Source organism: Pinus tabuliformis, chromosome 7 (genome assembly GCF_031772625.1).
Source record: "Pinus tabuliformis cultivar Carrire ecotype Pingquan chromosome 7, CPIR1, whole genome shotgun sequence".
In the NCBI taxonomy this organism is placed as follows: Eukaryota; Viridiplantae; Streptophyta; class Pinopsida; order Pinales; family Pinaceae; genus Pinus; species Pinus tabuliformis.
The window spans coordinates 1,344,206,799-1,344,220,836 of NC_142293.1; the positions used below are offsets into that span (position 1 = coordinate 1,344,206,799).

At 32.3% G+C, this 14,038-nt stretch overlaps 4 protein-coding genes across 5 annotated transcripts; 2 read left to right on the forward strand and 2 right to left on the reverse strand.

Moving 5' to 3' along the window:
- Window positions 1-1,391: 1,391 nt before the first annotated feature.
- Window positions 1,392-2,368, forward strand: LOC149252540 (putative LRR receptor-like serine/threonine-protein kinase At4g29180). The gene is made up of 4 exons (XM_089454177.1): window positions 1,392-1,426; window positions 1,532-1,724; window positions 1,841-1,973; window positions 2,099-2,368. The coding sequence occupies exons 1-4, from the start codon at window positions 1,399-1,401 to the stop codon at window positions 2,366-2,368; spliced, it is 624 nt and encodes a 207-aa protein (XP_089310303.1). The 5' UTR covers window positions 1,392-1,398.
- Window positions 2,369-3,160: 792 nt separating this feature from the next.
- On the reverse strand, window positions 3,161-4,919 carry LOC149252541 (uncharacterized). Its single transcript, XM_089454178.1, has 2 exons — window positions 3,354-4,919; window positions 3,161-3,217 (listed from the first exon to the last, which is right to left on the reverse strand). Exons 1-2 carry the CDS (start codon window positions 4,917-4,919, stop codon window positions 3,161-3,163), a joined length of 1,623 nt encoding a protein of 540 aa, XP_089310304.1.
- A 3,150-nt stretch (window positions 4,920-8,069) lies between these two features.
- On the forward strand, window positions 8,070-9,134 carry LOC149252542 (putative LRR receptor-like serine/threonine-protein kinase At5g48740). Of its 2 annotated transcripts, XM_089456684.1 has the most exons (4): window positions 8,070-8,104; window positions 8,210-8,402; window positions 8,519-8,651; window positions 8,777-9,134. In XM_089456684.1, the coding sequence occupies exons 2-4, from the start codon at window positions 8,221-8,223 to the stop codon at window positions 9,044-9,046; spliced, it is 585 nt and encodes a 194-aa protein (XP_089312810.1). In that variant the 5' UTR covers window positions 8,070-8,104; window positions 8,210-8,220; the 3' UTR covers window positions 9,047-9,134. The 2 variants fall into 2 exon arrangements, with proteins under 2 accessions (XP_089312810.1, XP_089312809.1); XM_089456683.1 differs by lacking the exon at window positions 8,070-8,104 and having other exon boundaries at window positions 8,141-8,402.
- Window positions 9,135-9,544: 410 nt separating this feature from the next.
- LOC149252543 (uncharacterized) lies at window positions 9,545-11,597 on the reverse strand. Its single transcript, XM_089454179.1, has 2 exons — window positions 10,032-11,597; window positions 9,545-9,895 (listed from the first exon to the last, which is right to left on the reverse strand). The coding sequence occupies exons 1-2, from the start codon at window positions 11,595-11,597 to the stop codon at window positions 9,545-9,547; spliced, it is 1,917 nt and encodes a 638-aa protein (XP_089310305.1).
- Between the last annotated feature and the right edge of the window lie 2,441 nt (window positions 11,598-14,038).

A 14,038-nucleotide genomic window follows, 5' to 3' on the forward strand; every position in this document is an offset into this window, starting at 1 on the left:
AATATTTTCAATTTTGCCCAAGTGCATAGAAGGTGATGGGGTATACAACTAAGTCACTCCTTGATGTGAAGATATACAGCTAAGTCACTCAATGATGTGAAGATCACCGGTTTCCCCACATGGGTAGAAGGTGATGGGGTATACAACTAAGTTACTCCTTGATGTGAAGATCACCGGTTTGGAACTCCGTGGGCCAAAATCCAACCATCTTAAAGGTTGGTGTGGCTTAGACCTGTGCGATCCCCAAGTGATTTTGACGACTTCGATGCCCCTAAGTGGGTTTAAATTCAAACAACTTAACAAATATATATATATATATATATATATATATATATATATATATATTCTTAAAAAGTTTAACATAAATTTAAATAACTATTTTATATTACTTAATGCTTCTATATATAATTAAAAATTAAATAATTTTGTTATTAAAAATAAAATGTTATTTTTTCATTTACTAAAGAAATGTCTAATTTCTTCAAGAATGTAGGGGGTTAACTATGACAAATATGTAATCCTTTTTATCTCAACAATTTTATATATCAATATATAAAAAATTAATATAGCTATATCATAGTTCTTGATATATTATCCATTAACGTTAAAAAAAATGAAATTTATTTTTTTATATAATTATTTAATTTATTTTTAATATATATCTATTATATTAAAATTTTGAAAATAAACAAAATAATGTATAATTAAATAACTATTTATTATATATATATAAATAATGAAAAGCTATTTTGTATTGATGAAAGAGATGTTTAATTTCTTTAATATTGTATCTCTTTTTATATTTAATTAGAGTTTATATATATATATATATAAAGAATTAGTATAACTGCATCTTAATTTCAGATGTATTATCTATCAACTAAAGAAATGTTTATATGAGATCTTTCAATTACTTATGATAGAAAAGAAAAAATCTAAAATTAAATTAGATTTATATTAAAACATTTTATTAGTATAATGTTCAATATAAATGAAATGTAAAAGTGAGAGTGATGGGATGTTTTGTTAAGGCACTACATAATGTAAGGTCTGTGATTAGAAATTCCTTGAATAAAAATCTTTCCATGTGACCCAAACCTTGTACAATTGGGAGGTGATAGACTTATATATATATATATAACCTAGCTGAAATGCCTAATACAAAAATATGCCTTTTTTCAATATACTTTAGTAAATATTTATCGATCCAAAAAATTAATATTTATAAACATATAATATAATTAAAATTAAAATGATTTTACATTAATAAAATCAATTTATAAATTAAATTTTACTATCTATTTTAAAGTTAATACAAACATTTCATAGCAAATTTCATAGACATTTGGGAATCTGAAGGATAATAACTACTCACCTAATTCAAATTCCTGAACATAGATGAACATAGCTTTAAATGTGGCGCAGGGTAACTCTTTCAGTAATTTAACGCACAGTTATTATTTGTGATTTAAACGCTGTTACAAAGGACAAATCATGTCTAACAATATACATCATCTATTTCTGTGCAAAGGACTCGAATTCATGCACGCGGGTTGCACCCCAAAGATAATTCACAGGGATGTCAAGACTGCCAACATCCTTCCAGACAACAATATGAATGCAAAACTGGCCGATTTTGGTATTTCGAGGATAGCAATGGATGGGGAGGCTTCACATGCTACAACATCTATGGCAAAGGGAACGCCTGGATACATCGATCCAGAGTATATCACACATATAACTTCCACTTTCTTTCAAATATTCTTCTTCATGATTCAAATTATTCGATTACTTAATGAGAGAAGAAGCAATTTCAATTTTGTTTGGGGATGTTTTACAGGTATCGACGCACTAACAAGGTGACTAAGAAGAGTGATGTATATGGCTTTGGAGTCGTTTTGTTTGAAATGATATGCGGCAGAAAAGCCGCAAATGAAAGTATGTATCAAGAGGAATTTAACCTCGTTGATTGGGTAATCTGAACAAGTTACAACATAGAATAAAATTCAATTGCATTTTCTGCCAAAGACTAAGCGTATCTCATACTAAGTTTATGTTATGTGAGACTCGTAATAATTTTATTTGGATGTATAAACAGGTGACACCTTACGTGAAGCTTGAAAAAGCAGGCGCAAAAATCATAGACAAGAGGTTGGCTGGAAATTACAACTCGGAATCAATTGACCGTGTTGCAAAACTGGCGCTGAGATGTGTTGACGATAGACCAAGCTTCAGGCCAAGCATGACCGATGTAGTGGGAGAGATAAAAGATGCCATCATGCTTGAGGATGAGAATAATCCTCAATTTCCATATCTGGAGGGGAATTGTATCCAATATGGAGATTCTCAAGCCCGCCCTGTCCGTTAGCTGCAAGATTCAGGTAAATCCGAGGATATGGAATGGGTTGACGACAGCTCCGAAGTGCGTCCATTAACGTAAGATGAGTGCAAGCTCATTGATATTACAGAGTACAGGTTTTAGACTATGTTACCAGAAACGAGAAACGGGAAACGGAACGGGAAACGAGAACGGTACGAGAAACGAAGTTTGGAGGTTTCGCATATAAGAAACGAGGAGAGAGAAAAACACCATATTAAAGGTGAACAATATAAACAAAGCATTAATCATAAACCTGCAATGTTTTTGCTCATGAAATTGTAAAAAACAATTGTAAATACTAATTTAGTTTTAAAAAAGAAATAATAATTTTTTAGATCCAAAAATTTAGCCATCATTAATTCCAAGAAAATAGCAAACATTGATAAGAATAAGAGATTTGAAATATAAATAATTAAATTTGTTCTTTTGAATATATATGTATCTCTAAATTCACTTTCAACAATTCATATCAAAATGCAAGTAAACCTAATAATCTAGATTTTGAAGCTCATTTTCTGGAATAGTTGTTGAGCTTGAGCCAATTCCAAAAGAATTATTTTGGTCAATAGACTTCATGGTATCATCAAGCATGTCTTCAGTATTCTCTTGTAGCACCTCAAGTGGAAGCTCATCAATTTCGTCATCTTGTGAACCACCATAATCCCACATTCTCGTGGGTCCAGTTTTGTATTCTAGTTGTTGTCGAGATAACAAACGTAGATTTGAATGTACAAACACCAAATCTTGTGCCATTTTTGTGCCTAGGCGATTCCTCTTCGTTCAATGGATGAAAGCATATTCACTCCAATTTCTTTCACATGCAGAGGAACTAGTCACCTATAAAATAAAATTAAAATTATGTTAGTCATAGTCAATCAATAAATCTTATAAGATAAATAATCTAAAATGAGCTTTAGAATTAATTGCTTAAACAATAAATCAATACATTAAAGGTATTTGTTGTTAAGAATACCTGTGAAAGTAAACGGATAGCCAAACGATGAAGCAAGGGGGTCCCTGTACCATATTGTATCCAGAAGTCGATGGGTCCAAGTTGTTGTCTGTTGTATGCACAATCTTCATTTGCAAAGTGGTCTTCTGATCTCAAATACTTTCCTAACTCAAACCGTAAAGCAGTGCGATCCTGACGATTGTAACACCTACTTATAAAAGTGTTCCAGTTTTGCATAACCTCTACATCTGATGATGGTTTCTTATGAAACCATTTAGGATTGAGTAAAAATGCAATTGAATGAAGAGGGCTATGAAGCATTTTCCACCTTGTCAAACTAAGTTCCCACACTTCATTTCTGGTGTCTTTGTCAATCCTAGAATTTTCATCTTCCATTATGTCATGAATCATCTCTCTCATTTGATCCATGCTCTCAAAGACATCCCCTAAGCATGGTTGATCACTATCAAATATGCGAAGGGTGGAAACAATAGGTGTAATAAGGGTAACAATATCCTCCACTCTCCTCCAAAAATTCTCCGAAGAAAGACCAATAATAATGTCCTCAACTTTTGGGCCATCCCCAGTATGAGAACCCTTCCACCTTTGCCAATCCATTGATACCACCATCTCTCTCAAAGATTGATGCATTTTAATAAGGCGTTGAAGCATAATGAAAGCAGATGCAAATCTAGTTTCGGCACATCGAAGAAGCTGAAGTTTTGCATATTTCCTATACATTGCTATGGATGCTGCATGATTAATAATAAAGTGCTGTAGCATCTTTGCTTCAGTTATAGTTTTATCAATCCATGCAATGTTATTAATATCTTTCAGGAGCAAATTCAAGCAATGCACAGAGCAAGGAGTCCAAAAAATTGTTGGATATTCATCCTCAATCAACCCACCAGCAAGGATATTGTTTGAGGCACTATCTGTAACAATTTGGACCACGTTTTCTCTACCAACCTCCTCTATTGCCTCTTTGAGGAGACCTGTTAGATATGGACCATCTTTTGTCTTTCCTGTAGTATCATAGGATTTTAAAAACATAACTCCTTTTGGACTAGAAACCAAAATATTGATAAGGGGATGATGGTTAACATCTGTCCAACCATCTGAGACAATGGAGACTCCAGATTCCTTCCAACTATCTTTAATGTCTTGAAGTCTAGCTTCAACCCGAGCCCTCTCTTCAGATAACACAGTTGTCCTCATCTTTTCATAACTAGGAGGCTTGTAACCTTTAGGAGCATTGTTAACTAGATCTCTTACCATTTCTTTCCAATAAGGAGACCTACAAACATTAAAAGATATGCCATTTGCGAAAAAAAATCGTCCAATGGATGCATCGAGATTTCCCCTTCCTTTTACATCCCATAAGTTTTGAAGGTGAGAAACAGAAACTTGATGTTGAGAACAAGAGTGTGGACCACCAATTGTCAGTCCACTAGGATTGTTGTTAGCTTGAACTGAACCTTCAACAATATGTCTAAGCTTTTCAAGTTCATTAAATTGCTTAATTAGAGAAGCTTTTTCTGTTTTAGGTACACTGCCACATAAAGCTGATTGTTCTTTTTTCCCCATTCCAAGTAAATGCCATCGAACTCTTCCTACATTCCCTGATTTTTGTTTTTTACAATAAGGGCACAACCAAACCTTTGAACCAGATGATCCACTTGATCCTCCGCTGTAAGATTGAGTGCATTTCACAGCTGCCCATAACCTTGCCTCAAAGGCTTTTTTTGCTTCTTGATATTCTTTGTTTTGGATTTTTTTGGATGCCTCTATGGAAGATTTTTGTTGGGAAAGGGGTGGTCTACTTTGTGACATTGATGAACTTTCTTCCATTGCAATGAGAAATGAGTGGAATAAGAAATAAATGATTCTCCTCTGCAACAAATTTTAATCTGCACAATTTATATTTGAAAATTAGTTACAGAAAATAAAATAAAAAATTGACACTTAATTAGACACAATTTAATCCTGAGACACTTGGAATGTGCAGACTACACAATTTAAAGTTATAATTCCAACAGATACCTACCAAATTTTAGGAAAAATTAACTGGAAAATATACCCAAAAAAAAACTAAAATGTAAAACAATTAAACTATGCTTATGTTTGGACATGAAGCTATATAACAGCTACATGTACCCTAGTGGATATATACATGATTTGGAATTTTATTGTTTGGTCAGCAAAAAGAATTTCTTCAGGGGACGTCTTCCTGACTCTACCATTTTGTCATATCTTCTTTTAATAATAATATTTCAACAGTTTTCTATAATAATCTTATTATCTTATTTATATTTCTACAATGTGTTTTTTTGTTATCCTTTGTTTATTTTGGAAGTTTCTCAGCACAGTCATTACTCCCATGACGCAGTAGAACACATCATTACTATCACTCAAGCAGATGAACCATAAAGCTTTCAACAATGACTGTGCAAATACCAAGAACATTTGACAGTATTCCATTCCATACATTAATTGGATAACTTGTACATGACAAGAAAACCCATGTACATACTACAAATTAATGTATAACTTGTACATTACAAGAAAACCCATGTAGATGACTTGTCAAGCAAAAAAAGCAGCTAGGTTTAAAGCCAATAGGTTCGCTAAAATGAAAATTTCCAAACTCATGGACTTTGCAGAGGTATCTTCGAGAAACATAAACGCAATACCCTTCTCTGTAGCTACTATGCCAACAAGAGAAAGTTGAAACGTTTCCCAAAGGTCACAAGTAGTTATGTCAGATAAGAATAGAAAACTCACAAGTAAAGAAGAGTTTAAAGGCTATAAAAAGATGGAGACAACTCCATACGTTATATGTCCATCGTAATTCTCTTTCAAGCTAGAATAGGCTCCAGGTCTGTTAGTAAAAGGCAAGAGACCAGCTAAAGGCAACAGGGGCTGATGGAAGCTTTCATTGGTTCTCTAGGCAAATCCATCAATAATATAAGTGTGAGGCATAGGAATCAGTAGACAATTGTAAAAATAAAAATCAAGGAAAGGGATCTTACATAGGAACCAGTATACATTTGTTTCTCTTTTTGTTAATATTATAACTGCTAATAGACATTACTTTTCAAACAAGGAAAGGGATCTTATTTGAGGTCACATATTTTGATCATTTTTCGCTATATCAACCTTATATTGAATGCACTACAATGCATATACATAATGTAATTTTCATAAACTTTAAAGAAAATTAAGATTTTTCTTCCGAAAAAAAACTTTAACTTACTTGTTGATAAGGGAATCACAAAATAAATAAATAAATAAATAACAAAAAAGTTTGAATATTACTTGTGAATAAAATATTTTCAATTTTGCCCAAGTGCATAGAAGGTGATGGGGTATACAACTAAGTCACTCCTTGATGTGAAGATATACAGCTAAGTCACTCAATGATGTGAAGATCACCGGTTTCCCCACATGGGTAGAAGGTGATGGGGTATACAACTAAGTTACTCCTTGATGTGAAGATCACCGGTTTGGAACTCCGTGGGCCAAAATCCAACCATCTTAAAGGTTGGTGTGGCTTAGACCTGTGCGATCCCCAAGTGATTTTGACGACTTCGATGCCCCTAAGTGGGTTTAAATTCAAACAACTTAACAAATATATATATATATATATATATATATATATATATATATATATATATATTCTTAAAAAGTTTAACATAAATTTAAATAACTATTTTATATTACTTAATGCTTCTATATATAATTAAAAATTAAATAATTTTGTTATTAAAAATAAAATGTTATTTTTTCATTTACTAAAGAAATGTCTAATTTCTTCAAGAATGTAGGGGTTAACTATGACAAATATGTAATCCTTTTTATCTCAACAATTTTATATATCAATATATAAAAAATTAATATAGCTATATCATAGTTCTTGATATATTATCCATTAACGTTAAAAAAAATGAAATTTATTTTTTTATATAATTATTTAATTTATTTTTAATATATATCTATTATATTAAAATTTTGAAAATAAACAAAATAATGTATAATTAAATAACTATTTATTATATATATATAAATAATGAAAAGCTATTTTGTATTGATGAAAGAGATGTTTAATTTCTTTAATATTGTATCTCTTTTTATATTTAATTAGAGTTTATATATATATATATATAAAGAATTAGTATAACTGCATCTTAATTTCAGATGTATTATCTATCAACTAAAGAAATGTTTATATGAGAGCTTTCAATTACTTATGATAGAAAAGAAAAAATCTAAAATTAAATTAGATTTATATTAAAACATTTTATTAGTATAATGTTCAATATAAATGAAATGTAAAAGTGAGAGTGATGGGATGTTTTGTTAAGGCACTACATAATGTAAGGTCTGTGATTAGAAATTCCTTGAATAAAAATCTTTCCATGTGACCCAAACCTTGTACAATTGGGAGGTGATAGACTTATATATATATATATATATATATATATAACCTAGCTGAAATGCCTAATACAAAAATATGCCTTTTTTTCAATATACTTTAGTAAATATTTATCGATCCAAAAAATTAATATTTATAAACATATAATATAATTAAAATTAAAATGATTTTACATTAATAAAATCAATTTATAAATTAAATTTTACTATCTATTTTAAAGTTAATACAAACATTTCATAGCAAATTTCATAGACATTTGGGAATCTGAAGGATAATAACTACTCACCTAATTCAATTTCCTGAACATAGCTAAACATAGCTTTAAATGTGGCGCAGGGTAACTCTTTCAGTAATTTAACGCACAGTTATTATTTGTGATTTAAACGCTGTTACAAAGGACAAATCATGTCTAACAATATACATCATCTATTTCTGTGCAAAGGACTCGAATTCATGCACGCGGGTTGCACCCCAAAGATAATTCACAGGGATGTCAAGACTGCCAACATCCTTCCAGACAACAATATGAATGCAAAACTGGCCGATTTTGGTATTTCGAGGATAGCAATGGATGGGGAGGCTTCACATGCTACAACATCTATGGCAAAGGGAACACCTGGATACATCGATCCAGAGTATATCACACATATAACTTCCACTTTCTTTCAAATATTCTTCTTCATGATTCAAATTATTCGATTACTTAATGAGAGAAGAAGCAATTTCAATTTTGTTTGGGGATGTTTTACAGGTATCGACGCACTAACAAGGTGACTAAGAAGAGTGATGTATATGGCTTTGGAGTCGTTTTGTTTGAAATGATATGCGGCAGAAAAGCCGCAAATGAAAGTATGTATCAAGAGGAATTTAACCTCGTTGATTGGGTAATCTGAACAAGTTACAACATAGAATAACATTCAATTGCATTTTCTGCCAAAGACTAAGCGTATCTCATACTAAGTTTATGTTATGTGAGACTCGTAATAATTTTATTTGGATGTATAAACAGGTGACACCTTACGTGAAGCTTGAAAAAGCAGGCGCAAAAATCATAGACAAGAGGTTGGCCGGAAATTACAACTCGGAATCAATTGACCGTGTTGCAAAACTGGCGCTGAGATGCGTTGACGATAGACCAAGCTTCAGGCCAAGCATGACCGATGTAGTGGGAGAGATAAAAGATGCCATCACGCTTGAGGATGAGAATAATCCTCAATTTCCATATCTGGAGGGGAATCGTATCCAATATGGAGATTCTCAAGCCCGCCCTGTCCGTTAGCTGCAAGATTCAGGTAAATCCGAGGATATGGAATGGGTTGACGACAGCTCCGAAGTGCGTCCATTAACGTAAGATGAGTGCAAGCTCATTGATATTACAGAGTACAGGTTTTAGACTATGTTACCAGAAACGAGAAACGGGAAACGGAACGGGAAACGAGAACGGTACGAGAAACGAAGTTTGGAGGTTTCGCATATAAGAAACGAGGAGAGAGAAAAACACCATATTAAAGGTGAACAATATAAACAAAGCATTAATCATAAACCTGCAATGTTTTTGCTCATGAAATTGTAAAAAACAATTGTAAATACTAATTTAGTTTTAAAAAAGAAATAATAATTTTTTAGATCCAAAAATTTAGCCATCATTAATTCCAAGAAAATAGCAAACATTGATAAGAATAAGAGATTTGAAATATAAATAATTAAATTTGTTCTTTTGAATATATATGTATCTCTAAATTCACTTTCAACAATTCATATCAAAATGCAAGTAAACCTAATAATCTAGATTTTGAAGCTCATTTTCTGGAATAGTTGTTGAGCTTGAGCCAATTCCAAAAGAATTATTTTGGTCAATAGACTTCATGGTATCATCAAGCATGTCTTCAGTATTCTCTTGTAGCACCTCAAGTGGAAGCTCATCAATTTCGTCATCTTGTGAACCACCATAATCCCACATTCTCGTGGGTCCAGTTTTGTATTCTAGTTGTTGTCGAGATAACAAACGTAGATTTGAATGTACAAACACCAAATCTTGTGCCATTTTTGTGCCTAGGCGATTCCTCTTCGTTGAATGGATGAAAGCATATTCACTCCAATTTCTTTCACATGCAGAGGAACTAGTCACCTATAAAATAAAATTAAAATTATGTTAGTCATAGTCAATCAATAAATCTTATAAGATAAATAATCTAAAATGAGCTTTAGAATTAATTGCTTAAACAATAAATCAATACATTAAAGGTATTTGTTGTTAAGAATACCTGTGAAAGTAAACGGATAGCCAAACGATGAAGCAAGGGGGTCCCTGTACCATATTGTATCCAGAAGTCGATGGGTCCAAGTTGTTGTCTGTTGTATGCACAATCTTCATTTGCAAAGTGGTCTTCTGATCTCAAATACTTTCCTAACTCAAACCGTAAAGCAGTGCGATCCTGACGATTGTAACACCTACTTATAAAAGTGTTCCAGTTTTGCATAACCTCTACATCTGATGATGGTTTCTTATGAAACCATTTAGGATTGAGTAAAAATGCAATTGAATGAAGAGGGCTATGAAGCATTTTCCACCTTGTCAAACTAAGTTCCCACACTTCATTTCTGGTGTCTTTGTCAATCCTAGAATTTTCATCTTCCATTATGTCATGAATCATCTCTCTCATTTGATCCATGCTCTCAAAGACATCCCCTAAGCATGGTTGATCACTATCAAATATGCGAAGGGTGGAAACAATAGGTGTAATAAGGGTAACAATATCCTCCACTCTCCTCCAAAAATTCTCCGAAGAAAGACCAATAATAATGTCCTCAACTTTTGGGCCATCCCCAGTATGAGAACCCTTCCACCTTTGCCAATCCATTGATACCACCATCTCTCTCAAAGATTGATGCATTTTAATAAGGCGTTGAAGCATAATGAAAGCAGATGCAAATCTAGTTTCGGCACATCGAAGAAGCTGAAGTTTTGCATATTTCCTATACATTGCTATGGATGCTGCATGATTAATAATAAAGTGCTGTAGCATCTTTGCTTCAGTTATAGTTTTATCAATCCATGCAATGTTATTAATATCTTTCAGGAGCAAATTCAAGCAATGCACAGAGCAAGGAGTCCAAAAAATTGTTGGATATTCATCCTCAATCAACCCACCAGCAAGGATATTGTTTGAGGCACTATCTGTAACAATTTGGACCACGTTTTCTCTACCAACCTCCTCTATTGCCTCTTTGAGGAGACCTGTTAGATATGGACCATCTTTTGTCTTTCCTGTAGTATCATAGGATTTTAAAAACATAACTCCTTTTGGACAAGAAACCAAAATATTGATAAGGGGATGATGGTTAACATCTGTCCAACCATCTGAGACAATGGAGACTCCAGATTCCTTCCAACTATCTTTAATGTCTTGAAGTCTAGCTTCAACCCGAGCCCTCTCTTCAGATAACACAGTTGTCCTCATCTTTTCATAACTAGGAGGCTTGTAACCTTTAGGAGCATTGTTAACTAGATCTCTTACCATTTCTTTCCAATAAGGAGACCTACAAACATTAAAAGATATGCCATTTGCGAAAAAAAATCGTCCAATGGATGCATCGAGATTTCCCCTTCCTTTTACATCCCATAAGTTTTGAAGGTGAGAAACAGAAACTTGATGTTGAGAACAAGAGTGTGGACCACCAATTGTCAGTCCACTAGGATTGTTGTTAGCTTGAACTGAACCTTCAACAATATGTCTAAGCTTTTCAAGTTCATTAAATTGCTTAATTAGAGAAGCTTTTTCTGTTTTAGGTACACTGCCACATAAAGCTGATTGTTCTTTTTTCCCCATTCCAAGTAAATGCCATCGAACTCTTCCTACATTCCCTGATTTTTGTTTTTTACAATAAGGGCACAACCAAACCTTTGAACCAGATGATCCACTTGATCCTCCGCTGTAAGATTGAGTGCATTTCACAGCTGCCCATAACCTTGCCTCAAAGGCTTTTTTTGCTTCTTGATATTCTTTGTTTTGGATTTTTTTGGATGCCTCTATGGAAGATTTTTGTTGGGAAAGGGGTGGTCTACTTTGTGACATTGATGAACTTTCTTCCATTGCAATGAGAAATGAGTGGAATAAGAAATAAATGATTCTCCTCTGCAACAAATTTTAATCTGCACAATTTATATTTGAAAATTAGTTACAGAAAATAAAATAAAAAATTGACACTTAATTAGACACAATTTAATCCTGAGACACTTGGAATGTGCAGACTACACAATTTAAAGTTATAATTCCAACAGATACCTACCAAATTTTAGGCAAAATTAACTGGAAAATATACCCAAAAAAAAACTAAAATGTAAAACAATTAAACTATGCTTATGTTTGGACATGAAGCTATATAACAGCTACATGTACCCTAGTGGATATATACATGATTTGGAATTTTATTGTTTGGTCAGCAAAAAGAATTTCTTCAGGGGACGTCTTCCTGACTCTACCATTTTGTCATATCTTCTTTTAATAATAATATTTCAACAGTTTTCTATAATAATCTTATTATCTTATTTATATTTCTACAATGTGTTTTTTTGTTATCCTTTGTTTATTTTGGAAGTTTCTCAGCACAGTCATTACTCCCATGACGCAGTAGAACACATCATTACTATCACTCAAGCAGATGAACCATAAAGCTTTCAACAATGACTGTGCAAATACCAAGAACATTTGACAGTATTCCATTCCATACATTAATTGGATAACTTGTACATGACAAGAAAACCCATGTACATACTACAAATTAATGTATAACTTGTACATTACAAGAAAACCCATGTAGATGACTTGTCAAGCAAAAAAAGCAGCTAGGTTTAAAGCCAATAGGTTCGCTAAAATGAAAATTTCCAAACTCATGGACTTTGCAGAGGTATCTTCGAGAAACATAAACGCAATACCCTTCTCTGTAGCTACTATGCCAACAAGAGAAAGTTGAAACGTTTCCCAAAGGTCACAAGTAGTTATGTCAGATAAGAATAGAAAACTCACAGGTAAAGAAGAGTTTAAAGGCTATAAAAAGATGGAGACAACTCCGTACGTTATATGTCCATCGTAATGCTCTTTCAAGCTAGAATAGGCTCCAGGTCTGTTAGTAAAAGGCAAGAGACCAGCTAAAGGCAACAGGGGCTGATGGAAGCTTTCATTGGTTCTCTAGGCAAATCCATCAATAATATAAGTGTGAGGCATAGGAACCAGTAGACAATTGTAAAAATAAAAATCAAGGAAAGGGATCTTACATAGGAACCAGTATACATTTGTTTCTCTTTTTGTTAATATTATAACTGCTAATAGACATTACTTTTCAAACAAGGAAAGGGATCTTATTTGAGGTCACATATTTTGATCATTTTTCGCTATATCAACCTTATATTGAATGCACTACAATGCATATACATAATGTAATTTTCATAAACTTTAAAGAAAATTAAGATTTTTCTTCCGAAAAAAAACTTTAACTTACTTGTTGATAAGGGAATCACAAAATAAATAAATAAATAAATAACAAAAAACTTTGAATATTACTTGTGAATAAAATATTTTCAATTTTGCCCAAGTGCATAGAAGGTGATGGGGTATACAACTAAGTCACTCCTTGATGTGAAGATATACAGCTAAGTCACTCAATGATGTGAAGATCACCGGTTTCCCCACATGGGTAGAAGGTGATGGGGTATACAACTAAGTTACTCCTTGATGTGAAGATCACCGGTTTGAAACTCCGTGGGCCAAAATCCAACCATCTTAAAGGTTGGTGTGGCTTAGACCTGTGCGATCCCCAAGTGATTTTGACGACTTCGATGCCCCTAAGTGGGTTTAAATTCAAACAACTTAACAAATATATATATATATATATATATATTCTTAAAAAGTTTAACATAAATTTAAATAACTATTTTATATTACTTAATGCTTCTATATATAATTAAAAATTAAATAATTTTGTTATTAAAAATAAAATGTTATTTTTTCATTTACTAAAGAAATGTCTAATTTCTTCAAGAATGTAGGGGGTTAACTATGACAAATATGTAATCCTTTTTATCTCAACAATTTTATATATCAATATATAAAAAATTAATATAGCTATATCATAGTTCTTGATATATTATCCATTAACGTTAAAAAAAATGAAATTTATTTTTTTATATAATTATTTAATTTATTTTTAATATATATCTATTATATTAAAATTTTGAAAATAAACAAAATAATGTATAATTAAATAACTATTT